This window comes from Lontra canadensis, unplaced genomic scaffold, assembly GCF_010015895.1.
Source record: "Lontra canadensis isolate GAN:19392208 unplaced genomic scaffold, GSC_riverotter_1.0 scaffold23, whole genome shotgun sequence".
NCBI classification, from domain to species: Eukaryota; Metazoa; Chordata; class Mammalia; order Carnivora; family Mustelidae; genus Lontra; species Lontra canadensis.
The window spans coordinates 11,589,737-11,613,933 of NW_022631017.1; the positions used below are offsets into that span (position 1 = coordinate 11,589,737).

A 24,197-nucleotide genomic window follows, 5' to 3' on the forward strand; every position below is an offset into this window, starting at 1 on the left:
TCTTTCCCTAGAATACTTGTAAGGAAAAGAGACTAATTCCCAGCATCTGGCTGAATGAAAATAATTATATCTGAACCGCTTCGCTTCTGTGCTCCAGCCCGGCATTCAGTGGGAGGATCAAAGGAAGAGGGTGGAGTCTGAGGGGTGGGTTGTTCCCCCCCATCCTTACCAGAGCAGGGCTTTCTGCTCAAGTGAATGCGTTCTGCCTAAGTAGACAAACCCTCTCTCCATCCGCAAGGACCGTGTGGGCGGTTGGGGACGCGCGCAGGACCGGAGTGGACTCCAGTGGGTCACCTGCACGCTTCGATAGGTTATAGAAAAAGCTTTGCTCATCGAGATTTTTTAATACCGAGAAAGTTGCAACAATCAGAATTTGATCCAAAATACTATTCAGTGATACTTGATGTGGATGATGATGAGCTTCAGCTCTTGAAGGGCCTCTGAGTCACCAAAGATTTAATTATGTTCCGTACGGTCATTGTTCCCTGTCATGCCGACCGACATTTGCATAGTCCACACAGTTGACCTGAGCTTCTGGTGTTCGCAGTCTGTTTGATCCTCAACCGTGGGGCGGGGAGGTGGGGAGAGGTGAGGGATCCCAGCCCACAGATATAGAGGGTATGTGTATCTCATTGAGATACACAGAGTATTGTATCTCATTCACTGGCACATCGAAGTGCCAGCCTCAGAGGTCTGAGCTGTGGCCTCCTAATTCTCAGGGACTACTTCCCTCACCCACGGTGAAGCTGTAAGCTTTACAGTATATGGAATAGCCATGGGCTCTGTGATCTTTGTGGAGCCAGGAGCCTTCAGCAGGCGTGGTGAGTGGCTGGGCTTCTAGAGAGTTCCTGGCCAGATAGTGATCTTCAGGGCCTTCCAGTCAGATCCCTGTACACACTGGCAAGAGAGCAGCTCGCCTCTCACAAGCCAGGGAGGTCAAAGCTTTTCACCAGTAACTGCCCCTAGCCGCCCCCCGTCAGAGATCACCAGCCTGCTCATGTGTTCATTTATTTGTTTTGGCAAATAGGCCTTGGCTCAGTTCTTGCCCTCCCAGCCGGCCAGAGTTTCTAATTTAGTGTGAGAGACAGAAATGCCAACCAGCAATCACAGTACAGCAGGGGTCCTTAACTTCATCAGACCCATTGCTTTTTTTTTTTTTTTAATAGCAAGTATTTTATAGCACTCTTTACTGTCCTGAAAGGAAATCCATGGATAATACCACATAATAGGGCCAAATACATACAGGTGAAGGAATAAGCCCTTGCAGCTACCTAAAAGAAGATGGGTCCAGGCAAAGAGAACAGCTTGTGCAAAGGCCCTGGGGCAAGGAGATAGTGATGAGTGACACCAGAGAGGGGAGAGAGTAGGTAGGAATGGGGTCCAGATAGTGCAGGAGCTTGTAGTGGGCCTGCTTAGCAGTTTTGAATCTTAATAAAGTCAGGACTCTCGCTGTTCTCAGGACAGACATCAGGGAGAGCCCAGTGTCTCCATGGGGCCGAGGGAAGAGTCCTGGGAGAAAGGGAGAAAGATAAGGAGAAAGAGGCAGGTTAAAGCGGGGCAAACTGGTGAAGCTTTTCTGAGACTCGGAAGTATGCAGGTTGATATTTGGGAGAGATGTGTGTTGTGGCTAGCAGAGATGGAAGTGTCCTGTGTAATCCACAACCAGCAGTCACACACCACCCTTTACAAGTTAGTTTGTAATTTTTTTTTTTTTTTTTTTTTAGTCTTCGAAATCATCCCTCTGGTTTAAAAAAAAAAAGAGAGAGAGAACAAAACAAAACATTTTTTCCTGATGCTAAAAAATAACATGGTCACAGTGGACATGATAGAAAATACAAAGAGAATCATTGTTGACATTTCGGTGTATTTGCTGCATTTCTTCCTTTCTTCTAGGTGTTTATGTATATAGCTTTTTTTCTTCTAATTAGTAGAATATGGTATCCAGATTTATTTTCCCATGTCATTAGATATTCCTTGAAAACCTGTATTTAATAGCTATATAATTCTTCCTCTATCATATGGATGGCTATAATTTATTAAATCTGTTCTCTTAGAGGAAACAGTTTCATTTACACTGCCGTGAACATCCTCCTAGCCAAATTGTTCCATTTTTCTTTTGAATTTTAGCCGATGGATTTTGGTTGGTATCCCAGACACATAGGCTCCAAGCGTGGGAGGGAAAACGGTCAGTCTGGGGTTTTCAGCGTCTGAATGACCAAATCAACAGATGTACAGCTGATGAGGTTGTTTGAGAAGTCAGTCATGAAGACAGCAGAGAAAACCAAGCTTGACCAGCTTGACCCCCACGTGGTTATTATAGGCAATGCGTAGCTACAGGCCCGATCTCCTAGATCAACTCCTACACCTACCATCTGCGTTCGAATCAGCTCTAGCCTACGGGGTCTTCGTGGATATCCCCAAATGCCTGCACCCCAAGCACCCCAAGCCCCTTGCTTCTGCAGTCTTATCCTGACAGGCTGGGGCTCTGGACCCTTCTGTGAATGCGGGAGCCCTCCCAGAGATTGCAGCTCACAGAATCACTCTTGGCTCTGGGTTGTGTTCCCTCCTGCTGGCGTGCTGAATTTCAGAGTTGGGACTGACGATTCTTTTTCATTTTAATCGATATCTTTTTTCTCGGCAAACTTTGAAAAGAAGCCAATAAATGTCACCATGTTTCCACCATCTATCGAAAAGTTCTTTTTAGGGTGTAGCGTGTGAGCAGGAGGGCAGGGTGGTTAAGAACTTAGGCTCTGGATCCAGACCAAATGCCATTGCTTACTAGCTGTGTGACTCTGGGCAAGTTACTTGACTTCTTTGTGCCCCCGTTTCTTCATTTGTAAAATTGGCTTTTATTTGAATTGGGGATGTTTTATTTGTCATGGGTTTTTGCATTGATTTTGATTTTTCAAGATTCACATTAAAATCTTGATTTTGATGACTGAGCTTTTGGGGCCCTTTTAAATTTTTGTACCTCCCTTACTATTGTTCTGATCCTGGAGCATGTCAGCAAGGCCCAGCTTCCATCCCCCACCCCCACTCCAGGGTGTTGCTACCCTCTCCTGGCCTTCAGCCCACCAGCTGACCTCTGGGCCTGAACTCTAACCTGCAGGGCCCCTCTCTGGGTCAGGGACAGCTAACAAGCTACAGTAGGCCCGGCCATCCGGAAATGAATGGCTGTTTACTGTAATCTCCCCAGCAGCCTGATTAACATGCGGAAAGATGCAAATTGAGGCAATCCTGCTGTTTTAGAAGAACTTAATATGTTTTTTAAAACGACAGGGCGAAAAGGCAGAAATTGCAGGAAATTATATATTGCAGGAGTTGTTTATCTTCACAGTGGATTCCAGAGATGGTTCTGGTTTGGGAAGAGCATTTCACTTGCTTGGAGAGCCCCACCCTCCAGCTGAAGCTTCCAACAGTGGGACCTCTGACCTCAGCCTGGATTGGCTGCTTCCAAATCCCGGGAGCCCAGTCCATCTGTCGCCACTCCCCACACTCTTCCTGGGGTCCATTCACCAACCTGCCTTTAAGGGGAGCGGTCAAAGCAGCGGCCAAAGCCTTGTCCATATGATATGACTATTGACATAACTCAGAGCCACCTTCAAAAGCGCAGTCTCTGGGGAGGGCACTGGAGGATGGGCATTAAGGAGGCTGCATGGTGATGGACTGGGTGTTCTAAGCAACTAAAGAGTCGCTGAACTCTACCTCTGAAATTGATAATACACTCTATGTTCATTAATTGAATTTAAATAAAATAAAACGGAAAAAAGCAGAGTCCCCAGACGGCTACAGGGCCTTGCCTCAAGGACTTCCCATGGGGTTCGTGCACCCAAGAGGGAAGAAGCCTGCCTTGGTCAAACCCCAGAAGTCTCACAGGCAGGTCTGTTTTATCCCTGTGGATACGGCAATGGCACAACAGTACTGACCATCACAAGGGCTTTGGGTGAATGCTTCCAGGTCTTAGACCGAGTTAGGGAGGGCGGATCAGGGGGAGTGGCAGAATGAGCGGCCAGCAACACCTCACGGATTTGCCACCGGTGGGAATGAGGTGTGGCTCCCCAGAGGATTTTTCCAGTTAGCTGAATTTCAGAGCCAGGCTTTTTTTTTTTTTTTCCTTCCCCTGTAATTTTAACTAGTTTGCACGGAGGAGGCCTTTTCTAAAATGGATTTCACACTTCTCTGACTCCTCAGACTGAGGCTACAGAACATAATTAAACTTATCAGGATGATGTGGGGTCATTGTGTGAAATCTCAATTATTAAGCTTTGGAGCCAGACCCTCTGGTTCTGATCCCAGCTTCTCCTCCAGATTGCTGTGTGGCTTCAGGCAAGGGTGTTAACCTCTCTGGGCCTCAGTTTCCCCATCTTTGAAATGGGACTAATAATAGTTTCTGCCTCATGGGATTGGTGAGAGGACTAAAGGAGCCAATAGGCATGAAAGGATATTCTGGGCACAGAGCAGGCAGAGCCATATGCTACTGCCATTTTTGTAGGTAGACACCAGTGAATCGTTGCATTTGCATAGGGTTCAGCCCAGGAGTAGATGGGTGGTCCACAAGCGTCGACTCCCATTCTTTTTTTTTTTTTAAATAACATTTAGTATATTATTTGTTTCAGGGGTACAGGTCTGTGATTCATGAGTCTTACACACTTCACAGCACTCACCATAGCATATACCCTCCCCAGTGTACATCCTCCAGCCACTCCATCCCTCCCACCCCTCTCCACTCCAGCAACCCTGTTTGTTTCCTGAGATTAAGAGTCTCTTATGGTTTGTCTACCTCTCTGGTTTCGTCTTGCTTAATTTTTCCTTCCTTTACCCTATCTATGATTCTCTGTCTTGTTTCTCAAATTTCTCATATCAGTGAGAGCATACGATAACTGTCTTTCTCTGATTGTCTTATTTCGTTCAGCATAAAACCCTCTAGTTCCATCCATGTCGTCGCAAATGGCAAAGACTTCATTTCTTTTGATGGCTGCATAGTATTCCATTGTATATATGTACCACATTTTCTTTATCCGTTCTTCTGTTGATGGACATCTCAGCTCTTTCCACAGTTTAGCTATTGTGGACATTGCTGCTATGAACATTGGCATTGATTCCCATTCTGACAGCAGCTCCATGCCCCACACTGTGGACCGGTGTTTGACATCGGCCCTTTGCTTTACTCCCCCCGACGGAGTCACAGGGGGCACTCCTACTCCATTTTTCCAGAGGCGACCACCCAGGCTTAGGTGACATCGCTTGCCACAGGCTGCTCAGTGGATAGGTGGCAGAAGTGTGGCTCCAAGCAGATGGCCTGGGCTCCTGCATACTGTTTTGTGTCAGGTGTGGTGTGGGGAACAGTGGACCTCCCAGGGGAGCACTGAATGGTCCTGGGAGTGATGAGCTGTAACGTTCTGCAGCAACTGTTCCTCCTTCCCTTCCTAACCTTTCAGGGCTTTGAGGGCTTCTCCTGGGAAGCACCAATAAGAGCTTTGGCCCCTGGACTTTATGGCATTGCTTTTGGCTGTTTCAATATATGTAATAATTTTCAAGTCAGTCACTGCAGGTTGCTGCATGTGGCTTGCCTGTGTTCATTCGGGTGACCTCCAGATGCGAGGGGTCACACCTGGAGTTCCAGACAAGGCATATGCTGGGGAAGCTGCAGAGGCTCTGGACTCTTGAGCGCCAGCCTTCTCCACTGCCACCCCCATCCCCATATGCTCCCTGAGGCATCAACACCGAAGCCTAAATCGCCTGGCATTAAAAGTCAGCGTCGCCCCCCACCGTCCGGCAGGTTACTTTACAGATAAGGAAACTGAGGCAGAGAGTCCAGAACTCAGGGCGCCTTGCTGGGCTGTGCCCCCTGCTGTCCTCAGCAGATTCTGAAGGTCAGTGTTTTCTGGTGCCACGGCCCCTTGCCCCCATGGGGAGGAGCAAAGGCCGACTTCGTGAGCCCATGAGCTGTGCAGTCCCGTAGGGCCCTCCTATGCTGCCTATGCTTGGTTTAAAGGCCTGCTGTCCCATTTTCCGTTTGTCATGGGCCTCACCAATTCTATAGCCAGCGTTGGGAGCCCACCTGGTCCTAGGCCTCCTCCTTTTTCTAGGCCACAGAATAGAGCTCCTCAAGGAGGCATTTAAAATGCTCCCTCCCTCCAACACAGGATAGGATTGGAACTTTCTGCTGTGGAGATAGAGTGACTGCAGGGGGCAGGTTTAGAAGGTTAGAGACCTTTCAGCAAGGCTGAGGGGGAAAGCCCTGCCTGGGTGACCCTCTGTGTGACCTTGGACACAGGACAGGATTTAAAACCCTCAGTTTCCTTATCTGTAAAATGGAGAGAGTAGCAGAGTTACTTCATATGGTTGTTATGCGGATTCAGTGAAATAGTGCATAAAGAGAAGGCCTCATACAGTGACTTGCATGTAGTAAGTGCTCAGTAAAGAAGTCGGTCTCTTATTCCAGGTCTGACGTCCTAGATTTCTCTGGAGGCTTAAGATTCCCAGGGCTCCTAGGCCTTGCAAACCCCCAGTCCAGCTCCTTCTTCCTCTCAGGTGGGCCATGAAGAGGGACATGAGGAAAGCCATCATTACCTGGGCCCCTCTGTGTGCCTCAGCACGGCCCCTCCTCAGCACCTCCCTTGAGGGGCACTTGAGGCCCAGGTTAACCAGAGGCCAGCCCCTCCCTGTCCATACCCACTCCAGAGTCTGAAGAAACCAGAGCAGCAGGCCCCATGAACTGGACAGTGCTCTCTCTCTCAGGGAGCAGAGTGGGGTGCCGGAATTGCCAGTCTACCAGTTGCCCACTGGTGATCTTGGCCAGGGTAGCTGCTTCCACCCCCTGGTTCCTCTTTGATAAAAAAGCAACAGGGACGCCTGGGTGGCTCAGTTGGTTAAGCAGCTGCCTTCGGCTCAGGTCATGATCCCAGCGTCCTGGGATCGAGTCCCACATCGGGCTCCTTGCTCATCAGGGAGCCTGCTTCTCCCTCTGCCTCTGCCTGCCATTCTGTCTGCCTGTGCTCGCTCTCTCTCTCTGACAAATAAATAAATAAAATCTTTAAAAAAAAAAAAAAAAAGCAACAAAGGATTACTTCAAGGGCTAAAGGTGATAAGGAGCTCAGTGACTTGGCCATGCCTAAGGTATCTAATAAATGTGTGTTGAATGAACGAATGAGAGAAGGGAGGGCTGCTTTGTGTTTGCTCTTGTCAGGTGTCCTGAGGGAAGGTGTGTGAGGGGGTGGGGCTGGGGCGGGGACAGAGTCCACCCCTGTCGAGGGTACAGGGAGGGGCAAGAGTACAAATAACCATGATAGCTTGCACATACAAGGCCCCTGGTGTGCGCCATACCCTGTTTCTAGCACTATCGTCATACTGACTCATTTCAACCTCACACCAAGCCTATGAGGTAGGCTGCCAGTACCCAATTCTACAGATGAGAACACTGAGGCCAGAGAGGTGAACAACTTGCTCTAGGTCACACAGCTAGAAAGGGACGGAGCTGGAGCAGGCAGCCTGGCCCCAGCAGCCATATTCTTTTTTTTTCCTCCCAGCAATCATATCCTTAACCATTATACTATTATACCCACCCCCAAACCTTTGGGCATGTCTTTCAAACTTGGAGGAAGTTACCTTTTCATCTCTGCCACCATTTGGGTCCTCACAGGGCTGTAGGACACTGGTCTCTTGAGACTGGCCCCCCAGTGAGAGGAAGGGGGCAGTGTGAGAGCTAGGTGACTTCCCGACAGGCCCTGGCTCTGAAGGGCAAGCTGGGCCCCAGGGACCTGACGACAAAGCTCTCAGCTCTGGCCACCTGGCAGCTGATTTGTCAGGATGCAGACCTTTCAGGATGAAGAGGCCACATGGGGATGGCTGGAGAGGAGGATGTGGGGGCATTTCTGCCCAGGGCCCTGTCAGCCGCAGCAAACTGAGGGACAGGGGGCCACGGAGGGGTCCAGCAGTCCTCTCCAGGGCCTGGGTAACTTCTTTGTGCTCTTGGGCTGAGTCAGGGCAGTCAGATACTCAGGGCTCTGCTTCTCGAACTTGGGGGAGTCACTCCCTTCTTTGAGCCTGAGGCCCCTCACCTTGGGAGAGTTGGGTGGGTTTCTCATGGGTTAGTTGGTGTGAAAGTGATGTCTATTTTTTTTTAAAAGATGTATTTATTTGAGAGAAAGAGCACGTGAGCAAGGGGAGGAACAGAGGGAGAGGGAGAGGAAGAATCCCTCAGCAGACCCCCAGCTCAGCGCAGAGGCTCCATCCCCTGACCCTGAGATCATGACCTGAGGTGAAACCAGGTGTCGGGCGCTTAACCAACTGCACCACCCAGGAGCCCCAGTGATGTTTCATCTTGACGGTCTGCTGGGAGCCACCTGGTGTGTGAGGGGATGAGGCAGTGTGGACAGAGTGAGGGCTCTGAGGTTGGCAGACCCAGCTCAGAGGAGCCTTGGGTGAGCCGTTTCAGCTCTCTGAGCCATTGCGTGAAAAAACGGACTGAGGCACATCAACACTGACATGACTTCACTCTACCAAGGGCTTTGCCTCTAGTCCTTGCAACAGCCCTTTGAGGTGGGTGCTGTGATCAGCCTTGTGTTACAGAGGGGAAACTGAGGCACTGAGGGGTTGCCTCCCTTGTCTAAGGTCACACAGCTAGAAAGTTTAGAACCAGAATTCAAACTGGAACAGCGGGTTCCAGAATCCACCTGCTTCACCCCCGGCCTCTGCCCCCTACCCTGCACTGCTCCATCAGACCTGCCCAGTGGGGTTGTTTGAAGATGGAATGAGATCCCCCAAGTATTAGCCCAGGGCCCAGCCCTTCATTGGTGCAGGGCAAACAAAACATGCTGTCCTTTAACCAGCTTGGTGCTCGGAATCCTCCTGTTTTCCAGGGCCTTGGGGCTGTGTTTCCACGGGGATTGGGGCGCCCTCCAGCCTTCTCCTGCCTCACACTCTTGTTCTGCCTCCTTCCCACCAGGATGTAGCCACAATGCAGTTCTGTGCCAACAAGCTGGACAAGAAAGATTTCTTTGGGAAGTCCGACCCCTTCTTGGTGTTCTACAGAAGCAATGAGGATGGAACGTGAGTTCCCTGGCCACACTTCACCCCCTTTCCAGCATCAGGGATGGAGGGGTGCGGCGACCTGCCAGGCAGGGGGGCTTGGACTTGCCTCTTCCCAGTGGTACCTGGGCCTCCTGCTGAGTATGGAAGTCAGGGGCTCCCGTGGTACCCTGACACGTGGTTGGGACCAGTGGGGGGTAAGGGCAGCCCCAAAGCCAGCGGTGCCATTCTGAGGGTCTCAGCCGTGGTTGTTGGAGGTGAGGGGAGTGGGCGAAAGCTGGGCTAGGGTGGGAAGGAAGGGTTCCTCCGATAGCCCCTTCCTTCTTCCGCACAAGTCAGCGCCTATCTCCAGCCCACCCCTCCTCCACCCGCAGCCCTCGGAACACCCCCACTACCCCAGGCGCCCCACACCCAACTACCACACGCCCGGCATGGCAAATCAGGACCCTGTTACCTGCCCAGCCCCACACCTTGCCAAAGGCTTCATTCAAAACTGCACGCGTCTTTAAATCCCCCATTTCCTCCTCTCCTCTCCCTAATCTGGAAGCCACCCACAGTATGACGGAAACACACACAGCGCGGCGGCAAATGTAGGTCAGCTGTGCACACGGATGCTCAGATTCCAGGTTGAGGGTCTGGGGACCTCTGTCCACCCCACCAGCTCGCTGTGTGACCTGGGGCAAGTTATGCCCCCTCTCTGGGCCTATTTTTTCATCAGGAAAATGAGCCAGTTGGATGAGGCAGTCTCCATGGTCTCTTGAAGCAGCATGGCTTTGGGAGGCTGTGGCCACTTTGAGCTGGGATGCTGCCGAACCAGGAAGCCATGGGGTCAGGGAGGTTAATTAGAAAGACACTGCTGGAGAAGGGGAACTTGGAAGCAGGTTTGGAAGGAGAGGGAGAAAATGGATCCATGGGGAAGGAGAAGGGAAGAATAACAGGCAAGAGAAAAGCAGAGCGCAAAGCAGGTGTGCCCGGAGCGGAGGGCAGAAAGGCCTCCGCCCAGTTCCCCTGGATTCTGGAACTGTGTGTGTGGGGGGGGTGCAGGGAGGAGTAGGAGGAGGTGTGTTTCAGTTCAAGAGAAAACTGATTTTAAAACCTGAACGAACAAAACAAGGGAAATTAGGTGTGATCATTTGCATAACAAAAGGAGTCTTTGTCTCACCAAAGGACTCCCAGCAGGATTTCTTTAAATAATTCTTGTTGACTTTGACTTGACTTGAGGGAGGGAGGGAAAGGGCCCAGCAATGTTCTGGGCGCCCACGGAAATGTCCACACAGGTCCCCTCCAGAGAGGCAATGCCTGGTCGGGCTGGGTTTGTCTCGGAGGTGAAGGCCAGCGGGGCCAGAAGAGACGGATTGGGGTTTAGGAGCAGGGGAGGGGTGTGTTGCAAAGTGTTTGCCAGTGATTGTTCTAGCAGAGCCTGTGTAGGATGGGTGGGGAGGGGGCAGGGAAGAGGGAGAGACTCGTGACTGACACCGTGAACAGGTGGGAGGTGCTGCGCGCAGGCGAGCCTTGCTGGGGGGAATGCAGGGAGGAAGTGGGGAGGGGAGGGCGGGGCAAAAGGACAGTGAGCAGACCTCACAGGGCAGGACTGGGGTGGTCACTGAAGTCAGAGCCCTTCCCTGGCAGTGGAGATGTGGGAAACCCAGAGTGTTAAAAATGGCGAAGGAGCTGGTCAAATGGGGGAGGCGATGGGAGTTTATTTGGGAGCGAGTTTCCCTTGAGGCACGGGCTGGATCTCTCCAAGGGCAGCTGGAGAAACCCACCCAGAGCCCCCCAGAGGGTGGGCCTGTCTGTGGGCACAGGTCAGAGGCTGACCTAGTGGAAGCAGGGTGGTTACCCAAGGTTTGAGGAGAGACCAGTAGAAGGTTCGGGTGACCCTGCCAGTTAGGAAGAGGTCAGAAGGAAGGTCAGTGAGGGAACCCAGGGAGTGGAATGTCCTGGGGGGAAAGGGGAGGAAGCACCCACGGAGCACCCATGGAGCTGCTGGTGCTGTACCTACTTTGTCTTCTTCAGTCCCGGTCATCCCTCTGGCTCCGCCAGGCTGCCTGCTGTGTACCTTTAGGCAAGTCTCTTAACACAATGGAATTTTCTGGAATGATGGGAATGTTCTGTGTCGCCATTAGCTACGGTAGCTGTTGAGTATGTGAAAAGGGTGACTGAGGAGCTTAATTTTTAATTAAATTAAACGTAATTTAAATTCAATTTAATTTAAAGGTAAATAGCCCCATGTGGCTAGTGGCTACCATATTGGACAGTGCACCTCCCCAACTCGGTTTCTTGGTATGTACAGTGGGGATAATCCTACCACCTTCCTCACAGGGTTGCTGTGAGGACCAAGTGAGTTCATATGTGTCATTAGAACAGGGCGCGGCAGTATTAGCTACTGGATCCACCCCCCAATCTTTTTACAATGAAGGGGAAGCTCAGAGAAACTCTCTTGCTCAGGGAGGCACAGCTGGTAGCAGGGGCCCTGGGACTGGAGCTTCACCTGTTAGACCCTGCGGGTTCATGGTCTCCCACATCATGCCTTGAGCGGATATCGGGGTGAACTGAGTTGAGCCATGAGATGTCTGCAGGACCATGTCCATGCCAGGGCCTGGCCCCAGGGCAGCTGCAGCAGGGAGTCGAGGGGTCTGTGGATTTGGTGATGAGGGGCTTGGAAGACCTTAAAAAAAGCAGCTTCAGATCAGAAGCCCGGAGGGAGGCAATCAGGCTAATAGTGCAGAAGACCTGGTCAGGATACTGGCTGGCAAGGGAGAAGAGATGGAGAAGTCGGGGGCTCCAAAGAGATGGAGGGGCTGGGAGGGTCCACAGAAGGTGGGTGTGACTGTTCCAGGTAGGAGGTCTCTGGAGCCCAGCCCCAGGCTTCTGTGCAGGCGACCTTCCCTCTCTTCACAGCCCGGGGGCGGCTCCTGATTCTACCTCCCGCGCTCCCCTCCCCAACCCTTTTGTCTTCCTGCCTTACCTGCCTGCCCCAGCTTGGGCAGCCATGGATGGCCCCCTCCTGTCCCCGTCCTCATTCCCATCCTAGTCACCAGCTCCAGGGTGTGTGGGGAGGTCTCCCACATGTATCTCCACACTCCAGTGGGCGGGCGAGAAGGAGCAGAGAAGAGAAACGCTGAGCCGCGGTGACAGGAATGACATTTTGACTTGAAAATTGCCAGAGAAGAAATGGCAAAGGCTGTGTGGGCACGGGCGGGGCCCAGGCGCTTTCCTGGGTGACCTTTCTAGGCTGGTAGGTGGCTGGGGTGGGGGTGGGGAGGCTGGGAAATCACAGGGGGACAGCTTGTGCCCCTGGCCCCGATCTGGCTCCTGGCTGCCCCTCTGTGTTGGCAGGGCAGGCTGCCAGGATGCGGCCAGCAGGCACGCACGGGGAGTGGGCAGGGACGCTGGACTGGAGCCCAGCGGGGTAAGCCAGTCCGACACTTTCAGTTTGCAAAGCAGGCTCGTGGATTCAGACTGGGAGAGCCGAAAGTGTCTAAGAGATTGTCTAAGCCAGGGGCCTCACTTTCATGGCCTTTAATGCCAGGGAAAGCTGTGGAAACTCTCCTGCGAGACATACATCTATTCATTAGTTGGTTCCAAAAAAATATTTAGCGAACGCTTACTCAGTGTCAGGCACTGGTCTGGGCACCAGAGATAAACCAGTGATCCAGGAAGACCAAACAAACCCTTGCCTTCACGGAGCTTGCGTTTCACCGACAAACCGTACAAATAAATAAGGAGAAACATAGACTGTGTCAAATGTCAAATGATAACAGGTAAAATGGAAAAAAAGCATGGAAGGGGACAAGGGGATGTCAGAGACAGGGGACCGGGGGTTAAATAAATTTTATATCAAGGCAGGTGCTTTTATCTAATGGGTGACACTTGAGTAAAGACCGAAAGGAAGTGAGTAAGTGAGCCATGAACATGGGAATCTGGGGAGACAATGCTCCAGTCAGGGGAACAGCAAATATATGAAAGTCATGCACCAAGTTCACCCCGATTTTAGGGGTTCACAAACCCTTAAATCCCATCCACAGATCCTTCCGTGGATCTCAGATGAGGAACGTCTGACAGCAGCCAACTCCCTGAGTTTATAGGGGAGGGGTCAGCTTACTCAAGGTCACACAGAGAGGAGGCTAGGGGGGCAGAACACATTATCTCCTGACACTCCCCCCGGCCCCTGGGAATCTCTCTCAACTGTCACCAAGAAATGGCCACCTGCCTGGGCAGCTCAGTTGGTGAAGTATCTGCCTTCAGGTCACAATCCCAAGGTCCTGGATGGAGCCCTGCTTTGGGCTCCCTGCTCACTGGCGAGCCTGCTTCTCCCTCTCCCTCTGCTCCTCCCCCTGCTTGTGCACACTCACTCGCTCTGTCTCAAATAAAAAAAATAAAATCTTTAGGGAAAAAAAAATGGCTACAGGTAGTGTCTGGATGCTGCTCGTGACAGGGAGCTCATCGCCTCCTGAAGCTCTGGCTTCCACTGTCAGGCAACCGCAGAGGTTAATCGGTTGCCCCTCTGTTGACCTGGATTCTGCCTCCCTCGGTTGGGGCCTGACTGACACCTTCCATCTCTTCTTTACCAGGTTCACCATCTGCCACAAGACCGAGGTCATGAAGAACACCTTAAACCCAGTTTGGCAAACCTTCTCCATTCCTGTGAGAGCACTCTGCAACGGGGACTACGACCGGTGAGATGAGACACTGTCCCTCACAGGGGTAGGGGGTAGGGGGTAAGGTGTAGGGTAGAGGTGCTGGCTGTCTGGGAAGTGGGGGCGGAGCCCCCCCAGAGCTGTGCTGTTCCTGCCCCTTGCCTCCTTGGGCAGTATCTGCCTCCATTCCCCACCCCGCCCCACTGCCGGCCCACTGGTCTGGCAGCCCACTGCTGGTGGGGGACCTGCCCAGCCTGAGGGGATGGGAAGCCAGGAGCTTCTGCAGCCTGTCTCTTTGTGATTTCCAGTGGAGGGGCGGGTGGGGGCAGGATGGGGGCTCTCGATGCAGGCAGAGGTGGCCATGCCAGCCCCAACTCCTAGTAGATGGACTCTGGGGAGTCAGGATCCCAAGATAAATGGGGTATGAGGGGCAGAGTACGGAGAACTCGTGAAACTTTCTTGATGTGCGGCAGCCCATCCTAATCGCATGTCCGTTGGCTCTCACCATCATTGTTTGAGTGTAGGTTGTTGGGTGTAGGTACTCGGGACCTGGTTTCTAACTCTGGCTCTGGGAATAAAAAGCGCTGTGAACCCGGGCAAGCTTTGACCTGACTGAGCCTCAGTTTCCTTATCTGTAGAATGAGTTTTAAGCATCCACCTACCTTCAAGGGCTGCTTAGAAGCTCCCATGAACTTCAACCTACACAAGAAAGCCCTGGTTTGCGGCATTTTGTCCACAAACATTTATTGACTTACCACCGTGTGCTGGGCACCCCGCTAGATGCTGGGAACTCAGCAGGAGACCAAACACGCCGTCTTCACCCTTCGCCCAACCTTGTGGAGTTTACATCCTTGTGGGGGAGGCAGACATGAATCCGATCACCACACAAAGAAACAGATAATTGCATGTTGTGCTGAGTGCCAGGGAGTCGGGGGCAGTAGGATGGCATCGGTCTGTGTGAAGTTTTGAGAACCTGGCCTGCTTTCCCGTTGATCGCTGTTGCCGGTGGATGAGCTGCCAGATGGGATGGGACACGGGCCCTCTGCAGGCCATCCGGACAGGAGCACTGGGGTATCACAACGGACCCTGCAGGGGATCCTGGCTGATGCCGTTAGCAAGGGCTCCCTGGGACCCTGCTCACAGTGTCTCCTGACTGGGTACATGTTGCGGGGAGGAGTGGGAAGGACAGTGCGGATGGCCTTCAGACATCCCTGTCTCCCTCCAGGAAACCCTCAGGCAGCCCTGTTAGGTTGCTGATCCAGGAGATGAGGTGACTCCTTCTCCTGCCTCTTGGCTGGGACAGATCCGCCAGTCTGTTCCACAGGCATTCACTGAGTACCTACGATGTGTGCTCAATGCTTCGCCTGCAGCTGTGTGGCTTTCAAGGGAATATAGCCACGTTTCCATCTCTAGGGAGCCTCGAGGCTGACCACAGGGAGCTCAGATGTGCACACATCTGCATTTTAGATAGCTAGATAATTGTGCAAAATGAGACTGGAGACAAAAATAGACATTCCAGCCAAATGAAGCCCGGTTACATGTCTGGCCAGTCCTGGGGCTTCCGGGGGCTGTGGAGTGGAAGGACGGTCTGGTTGGAGCAGGAGGATGAGAAGGAGACTTGGGGAAGGCTGGGAGGTACGGTGGGGGGGGGTGGTTCCGGTTGCTGGAAGAATGGTTGGGATAGCAGAGGTGACAGGGAAGGAGGGGCAATTGGAGATTGGGGGATGGGAGAGCGTAGCAGTTCAAGTCTCACAGGGTGGGAGGAATTGGCATCTCTGGCCTCAATACCAGACCCCTGACAACCCTGCACCCTGAGAACCTGACCTTGTCAGGGACAGTGAGGAGGGCAGTTGGGCTCAGACAGCGGAGCTCGCCGTTCAGCCACCAGTGGAAGTGAAGTTATGGGAACACCTCCAGAGCCTGCCCCCATCCCTCCCCTTGCGGCTGAGCCCCAGACTGGTTTCCCTCCAGCATGACCAGGCAGCCCAGGACCCTCTCCACAGCCGGGAACAGACTGACTGTGATGTGACTGACAATGGTGTTAATGGAGGGGGCCAGGCCTGTCACACGGCCCCTCTGCCACCGAGCTCTAGGGTGACCTATGTACCCAACACCACTTGGGAGGTGCAAGTGTCTGGAAGGCCCTCACAGGGTAGGAGAGGGAGGGGTTTGTGCAGGAAAACAAAGCCATTTCCCTCTCCCCTCGAGGTACCTCTTGAAGCTCACAAAAATACATTCAGTTTAATCTAGCAGCCGTGTCTTCCAAGCCAGCCAGGCAACGGTCATGCTGCTGGGTGCTGTGGGCATAGTAGACATCAGATCCGAGCCTCCCCGTTAGGTTACTCCCAGGCCAGAGTGGAAGACAGGTCATAGTAATAATTGTAGTAGTAGTAGTAGTAGTAGTAGTAGTAGTAGTAATAGTAGTAGTAGTAGTAAATGCTCTTGTAGCACTTCTGTGGTCATTTATGTATGTAAGCTAATTTCATTCTTCCAACAATTTCCTCTGAAAAAGGTGCTAATACTATCCACATTTTACAGGTAAAGAAACTGAGGCCCAAAGACGTTAACAGCTCACCTAGGATCTTACTGCCCATCAGTGGTAGAACCAGGATTTGGAGCCAGGCAGGCTGCCTAGAGAATTTGTATTCGTGTCCCTTGTGCTCTGGGGCCAAATGGCTAAGACGGGTGTGAGTGGGGCACATTTGGTGGAGGGCTTGCCCAGGGACTTGGGGCAGGTCTCCTTGGAGCCTGGAGGTGAAGACATGAAGGCCTGGCCATCTGCCTACATCTGGTAGTAAAAGGGATTTAGAGGACATTTGTGTTTGGAGCTGAGGTTGAGAGGGAGAAATGGAAGAGTGACAGGGACCCTGAGGGGGCAGCTGTGTGACAGGCACGGTGGTGCTCTGCCACGCAGAGAGGAGAACAGAGAGCTGGCAGAGGTGAGATGTTCCAGGTCCTGCACAAGTAGGGAGCAGGAGAGAGACACGGAGATGGTCAGAGAGCTAGGAGGGTACTGGGAGAGGGCAGCTGGGGGCAGAGTCCTGGGCTCAGGGAAGAATCCAAATAGAAGTATCAACTCCTCCCATGAAGGAGAGAGCTGGGAGGGCGAGAAGCAGGGATCTGTGAGGCAGGAGAGTTTACTTGGAATGAGGGGGTGGAAACCAGTTAAGATGACTGAGTCTTTCAGAGTTGGGTCAAATTGTGCCCTAATTGGTTTAAATACATTATCCTATTTTGTGAATTTAAGTTTCACAGCAACCCTAGAAGCTGGGTTCTAAAGACATGCCCATTTCACAGATGGGGAAACAGAGAACTAGAGCTTATGTATCTTGCCCAAGGAAGGAGAAGGTATATTTCCCTTCTCCACAAACTGCCTTCTCTAGAGGCAGAGGTCCGCCCCATCTTTGCTGTCTCCAGTTCAAATCCAAGCGAGCCAGCTGGGCAGAGCTGGGGACAGCGGGGCTGGCGTCAAGATCAGAGGTGGTCCAGCCCTCCCGTGGGGTGAAATGGGTGATGGCAAGAAGCCCTTCCCCAGTCTTTCCTGAAACCCCTCTGCTCTGGCCTTCGGCATTCTGTGACTTGAGGATCTATTCCCCCTTGAGCCAGCCAGATTCTCCCGCTCAGGCTGCTGTCCCTCACTCACACCTTAATGTTGAATTTGTGGATGTGAAGAGGGTAAGTTCACTGGGCCCTCCCCTGGAGAGGGGAGACGATTCCCCAGGACTGGGGGCTCTCACATCCCAGAAGCTACACACTTCTGTGGGCCTGCTGGAGAAAGGAAATATATCGCCCTTGAACCCTACTGCATGCTGAGTCCTGGGAGGGGGCCCAGCCCCTGCATATGACCAGCTGACACACGTAGAAGCTGAAGGCAGAGGAGGGAAAGCCTCTGCAGTGTGGCTGTGCTTACACAGAGCTCCATCTTTCAGCGTTGCTGCCTGTCCCCCTGAACCCCAGCACCCGTCTTCTTCCCCGAAGCCTCTAAGACTGATGGGCTGACTCAGTCAGTTTAGGGCCAAGCCCTGGAGACCTGTCAGCCTAGTACCTCTTCCTGCCCTGGAGAAGCTCATTAGGAGAGAGACACAGCTCTGCTCCAGGGAGACTGTAGATAGAGCTGTCGGTGTGCAGGTGTTCAGAGAGAGAAGCCTGCAGTCTTTGCTGGCCTCCCTTGGCCCCGCTGGCCTGCTAAGGCTCACACAGGCCCAGCTCTGTCCCCACAGCCCCAGGCATCCAGAGACCCACAGGACACTGGCTCCTGGCCCCAGGCCTGGCTTCACAGCTTGATTTGGGGAAAACCCCCCCTCCGCCCCCCCACCCACGCGCCAGGCTTCCCTTCATGATTTTGTGGAAGGAGGGAATTGTCACTGCATGGTAACTGCACAGAGTTGTGAGATCTCAGACGACAGATATTTAATAATATTTATATTACCTACTATATGCCAGGCACCGTTCTAGAAGCTAAAGATTACAGCAGGGAATGAAACAACCCACATTTCCTGGTCTCAAGGAGCTGACGTTTTCATGGTGAATAGCAATAGCTTGGGAGACAGGGACTTGGACAAAGGCTGGAGTGTTTTAGATGGAGCAGAAATGTGTCTGGTCCTGGTGTGAATGACATGTGAATGATGTAGTTGACTTCTCACAACGCCAAAGTGGGTGTGATGATCCCATTTTACAGAGGGGTAAACAGAGTCCCTGGGGCCTTTGAGATGGCTGGGCTGAGTTTGCACAGGAATCTCACCCCCGGAAGTCTCAACCTCAGCAGCAAGTTAAAAATTCCCCAGGGAGTTTTTAATACGCCCCCTGCCCAGGCTGTACCCCAGACCATCTGATTCTGAACTGCTGGCGTCAGGATTGCTAATACGTGCCCGGGATCCAGTGTGCAAATGATGGGGGGAGCCCAGCGCTCTCCTCTAGAGAAGGTCGGTGGCTCTGGACAGGCATTCCAATCAGCCAGGAGACGTTCCAAAACTACCCAAGCCTGAGTACCATCCAGACCAACTGAATCAAGCCCTGGTGCCCTGGGATTAAAAACAAGAAACAACCAAAAACCAAAAACCTCCTTGGTGATTTTTGGGGGTATCCAAGGCTGTGGCTGTAACTGGGGTCCTCCTGTAGTTTCTGAGCCTGTGGCTGTCACTGATCCAGTCGCCTGAGTGGCTGGTGTTGGTGGTCTCAGGAGAGACACTCCTTGCTGGGGTCCCCGAAAGTCCCCTGCAGAGCCGCATGGGTCTGGGAAGGACTGGGTGACTTTGGCATTGTGGGTCAGGGTCCTGGCTCCGGCCCTGGCCAGCTCTGTGACCCTGGGCACATCCCTTAGGGCTTGGCTTCCCCAGCTGAAAATGAGTGCGCACAGCGGAGCCGTGGGGTGTGTGTGTGTGGGGAAACTTTAAACTAGATCCCAGGCTCTGCCCAGAGATGCCAGGAACCAGACCTGGGGCTGTGTATGTCTGACAGGCTCGGTGGTGATCAGCTACATGGCCAGGCTTGGATACCACTGAGGTTACTTCCAGCCTTGTCATTCCAGGAACTGGAAGTTGCAGAGCCCAGGTACCCAGGCGGAGCGTCCCTGATTTAAGTAAATTTCCTATGAAAAGCAATCCAAGTGTGGCCGAATGCCAGAGTGGAGAGGAGGAGGCATTTTTACGGAGACCCACCTGTGCGCCCCGTGGGCTCTGCCAACTCCACTAGTATCCTTCCTTGAAAAGGATGGTCTGTGGCTCAGAGAAGTTCAGTGACCTCTCCAGGTCCCACAACATCTGCACTCCAGCCTCTTTCCTCTCTTTCCAGTCACCAGCCCCCTCCCCCACTTCAGGGACCTAGATATTTTTCTAGATTTTTTTCTAGATTTTTTACCCCACGATTCACTCCAGAGAGAGACACAGTATTTTGTTTTTCCTAAGAATTTAAGAGGATTCCTTGAAATGATGGACTTCCATGCCTGCCCCATTTACCTAGGTGGTCACAAAAATCCGGGGTGGTGCACGACCTCCCACACATTCCTCCATGGGTTGGTGCCCTGCGGCGGGCAGGTGCCCTCCCGCCCCGGGAAGGCTCATCTACGGGGAGACAGCGCCTCCTGCTGGGGGCCACGCCACCCCGAGGCTGACTTCTCGAAGACCCACAAAGACGGGCTGCGGCCCCAGGCGAGATGATCTATAACTAGAAGACAGGCCCAGGCAGCTGTCTCTGCGAGCCCCAATTCGGACCGAGGCTGGAGACCCCAGCTCCCCATGCCTCTGGTTCCACCCCCCCCACCACCCCGATCCTGAGCCTGCAGGGAGACCCTGGCAGCTGCCCCTTCCCTGGGCCTCCCTGGAGGACCACTGGCACCAAGGGTTAACCCACGGTCTTCCACCTCCCTCCTCCCACCTCTGGTCTGCTAGCCTGTTGCCATGGAAACGGGCTAAAAATAAAATGGGCTCCCAAAGCCCAGCCCCCTGCACAGGAGTCAAAACAAACTAATTAAAGCAGCCAGGCTAAAATATGAAGATAATTACACCCTCACTCAGGAGCCAGTCGTGGCAATGGAAAAGCTCAGCAGGCCATTCCTGACTAGGGGAGGTCCTGGGCCCCTCCCTGCCGGTCTGTGCTGGTTCCCCATTGCTCAGACTCCTCGGACTGGGGTCCCACAAGCTCCTAGTCTTGTTACCCCTCCCCAGGAGAGCGCAGTCGCTCTGGCCTGAGATCCCAGGGTCCCACCACCGTCCCCCCCACCCTTGATAAATCCGCACTATGGCTTCTTCCTGGGACCTGTGTCCCATCTGGGGTGGCCAAGGAGAAGGCGAGGTGAACTGAAGTCTGAGACTGTTTTTCCACATCCTTCCTGAAACTCAGGCAAGTCCCTAGGCAGCTTTGAGGATGCCTCTGTCCCTAAGACCTTTACTAAAGGGCCTGAAGATAGTTCCTTTGTCTCTGGGGCTGTTGTATGTCCTTTGAGGGCCCTAGAGCCTGGTGGCTGTCTCAGCGCACCTTTCTGGCCCAGGAGCATGGGAGGGGCCTTGTCTTCCCGGCCACGCAGGTGCCAGGTCAAGCCCACCCCACCACGGGACCTTTGCCTTGCAGGACCATCAAGGTGGAGGTGTATGACTGGGATCGGGATGGCAGGTAAGCAGGCAGGAGGACAGAAGGTGAGCGGGGATGAGAGCAGCCCCAAGGGGTGGTTGGGCCCTCCCCTCAAAGGCGGAGAGCAATGCCAATGGCAGCTCTGGGGGTGAGGGAGCCTGGGTTTTCCAGGGTCGTCAGGGTCCATTGCCCCAGTGGCTTGTCCCTGCCCCGCTTCTGTGAGGCACCAGAGGATTTCGGTCCTGCGTGACATGGTTCCAGAGGCACGGGAGGCCTCTTTTCCTCAGATAGCCACCTAGCAGACATCCAGTGCCTAAAACCTCACCACATTTGGGAGAATTAGGATTTTCTGAAATGTGCCTCTTTGAATGTACAGATTCAGGTGACCCCGGGCATTCATGTTCTCTGTGAGGCTAAGTGCTGTGGGTGACCGAGATGGGGAAGACAAGCTCAGTCCTCAGAGAGACTCCTCCAGGTCTAATTGTGTGTGTAGGGGGGGCTGGTACATCAAAGGAACTGTTTGTAGGGAGCTGGCCCTGAGGGGGTGGGCTATGGGGAAGGGTAAGCTTTGATGCACACGAAGGGTCCCTGGAGCCATGAGGCTGTCCCTGAGTTGGGTCAAGCCGGGCCAGGAGGAGGACACTTCCGTTTGGGTTGTGGGAGGCCAGTACCCTCCCTGTCTGCAACCAGAAGGGCCCCCACAGAGCAGTGTCACTGGGAATTCATAGATGAGGACAAGAATGGGCCTCTCCTGGCTCTACTCCAGAAACCTCACAGGCTCCCACTTGTCTGTGGGACCACACCCAATATGTCCTCTGGACTTTTGGGACTCCCTCCATTCTGTGGCATTACGAGGGGTGTTGTAAGGGGACTTTTGCCCCGTAATCTCCATCCATACCCCTCAAGTCTGTGATGCTGATAGGGGGTACTGTAAAGGTCTGTGCAAACAGAACTCAAGGTAGACCCTGGACGGTCCAGGTGGCTCACCTTCCCCTGAGGCCTTCTGGGACAGGATTCCAGTGCCACCGAACCTCTGTTAACTCGCTCTGTCCCCCGTCCTCTCCTCTTTACCAGTTCCATGTTTCCTTTTACCCCAGAGCTCCCCATACTTCTCCTTCACTGGGAAAAACTGGGGATAGCCACCAGCTCTCATAGCATCCTGCCATCAAGGAGCTTGTAGTCTGAGTCCCGAGAGCTATAAATACATAGTCAAAATCCAGAGTGGCCTCCAGGCAGAGGCAGGCTCCAGGGACACCTCCCAGGCCTCACTCTCCAGCTGCTCTGGAGGTCCCCCCAGGCTGCCTCTTTCGGGGGTGGTGACCCTGAAAGGCAGCTAGACGTGGGAGAGATGGTGAGCGGGGTTCTTCTGCGGACAGGTGTTGCTGCTCTTAACAGGAACACACACTTGAGGGGGCAGAGTCCCAGAAAGTGTGGCCACCACAGAAAATCTCCAGCTACCTCGATGGACATGACACAAATGGTCTTTTCAAAGACTGTTACTGGAAAAATGGCAAATTTTTTTTGAAAAAATTTGAGAAAAAGAGGAGTCTAATGAAGGATTTTAAGCCTATCATCTGAATTTAACAAGTGTTACATGTTGCCACATTTGCTCTATGTTTTGCTGCTGTAGTTTAAATTACAGACATCAAGGCATTTCTACCTCTAAATATCTCATTGAGAACATCTAAAAAATAAGGACGTTTTCCTACAGAATCATGAATGCCATTATCACACCTGACACGTTGAACAATAATTCTTGAATGCCGTCTAATATTCATTTCATATTTAAATTTCTCCTGTCCTCCCTGAAAGACCCAGCCCTGCCGGTTTTGTTCAAATGAGACTCCGAGTAGAAGTGGGCCCCCTTCCCTGGGGCCCTGCTCTTGGCTAGGTGACTGCTGGCTTTCCCACTCCACAGGGGACACGGGGCTCTTCCCAGGGGCCCAGCCTGTGTGCTGGCGTGCATCCCTGGAGTGGAGGCCCTGGGCAGAATCGGGAGCCAGGGGCAGGGGTGTGAGAGGCAGGGAGATGGGCAGAGGCAGTACCCAGTGTGGGCCACTGTCTCACAGAGACCTTCTCTTGCAGCCATGACTTCATTGGCGAGTTCACCACCAGCTACCGGGAGTTGGCCCGCGGACAGAGCCAGTTCAACATCTATGAGGTGAGGTGGACACCGGAAGTCCGAGGTTTGCTCTGATTATACCCAACTTCCAGCCACCGAGGACTACTGCGGGCCATGTGCTGGGCTGGGGTTTTCTCGTGTTCTCCTGGGATGTGGCTCTTATTGTCTGAGTCTCAGAGAAGCGATAGAATTTGCCCAAAGACACGTGGGTCAGTAAGTGGCAGAATCAAGAGGCAAACAATGTCGGCTTGCCTGGCTCCCCGAATCATTGAGTTACAGTGTCCCCACAAAGCGTTCTTCCAACAAGATGGGGGAGGAGGGGTTCCAGTGGGACAGAAGGTGGGGGTTGGGGAGACCCAAGGTCCTGAGTTCAAGGTGGCTCTCTGCCTTCAATCAGAACAATTTCAGGGCCTGCTGAATATCTTACTGTTTCTGGAAGGGAAGAAACAGAGGAATAGGACGTAGGTAGCCTCCATCTGGATCTGGACAACCTGGACAAGCCTCTCCCCACCCTGCCAGTCTTTCTGGAGATAATAGTGCTTGCCCTCCAAGGACAGTTTCTGCCTCTGAGTCTTCGCCTGTGTGTGCTCACCCTCCCGGGATGCCCTCCCAGCTTCCAAATTTAGCTTGAGTTCCAGATCCTCTGGTGGCCTTCCCAGCACTCTGGTCTCGTGCTTTCTTCCCCATGTGAGCCTCATGGACAGTACAGTCTGTGCTAGACCCACTTAACTGCAGATACTTTTTCTTCTTCTTCTTCTTTTTTTTTTTTTAGATTTTATTTATTTATTTGAGATAGAGAGCAAGAGAGAGCACGAGCGAGGGGAGGGGCAGAGGGAGAGGGAGAAGCAGACTCCCCACTGAGTAGGGAGCCCAGGATCTGAGGCGAAGGCAGACACTTCACTGACTGAGCCACCCAGGGGCCCTAACCACAGATATTTCAAAACCCTAACAACTGCCTGGGTTCATACCCTGCTGCTACCATGGACTGGCTCCGTGACCTGTGTTATGTTTCTGCACCACTCCGTGCTAGGCCCACTCAGAGTGAAAGAAGTCACTAGGACAGTGTCTGGCCCCTCGTGAGCATGATGTCACTGCTGTCTTCCAGCATCTTCTGTGGAGGGCAAGGAGAGTGACATCTCACAATAGCCCTAGAGATGGGCTCTCTCCCCACAGGAGCAGCCACTCAGCTAGTGACATTGAAGAGTCGGTTTTGACTCCCGTCACGGGGTCTGCACCACTCCATACTCTCCCTCCTTCACCCCAGGTCTCTGTTCTGAGTGGGCAGGTCTCGAGTTCCACTGGACAGGAGCTCCCTGAGGGCAGACTGGGGGGACAGCCCT

At 52.9% G+C, this 24,197-nt stretch overlaps 1 protein-coding gene across 2 annotated transcripts in view; it reads left to right on the forward strand.

Annotated features, from left to right (window-relative positions):
* Window positions 1–24,197, forward strand: part of CPNE5 (copine 5) — an 89,307-nt gene that overhangs the window by 46,200 nt on the left and 18,910 nt on the right. For both annotated transcript variants that reach the window (XM_032862351.1, XM_032862352.1), the window contains 4 exons: window positions 8,948–9,051; window positions 13,605–13,709; window positions 20,736–20,777; window positions 22,821–22,896. In XM_032862351.1, the coding sequence (XP_032718242.1) occupies window positions 8,948–9,051; window positions 13,605–13,709; window positions 20,736–20,777; window positions 22,821–22,896 (327 nt within the window). The remainder of the gene's footprint in view (window positions 1–8,947; window positions 9,052–13,604; window positions 13,710–20,735; window positions 20,778–22,820; window positions 22,897–24,197) is intronic.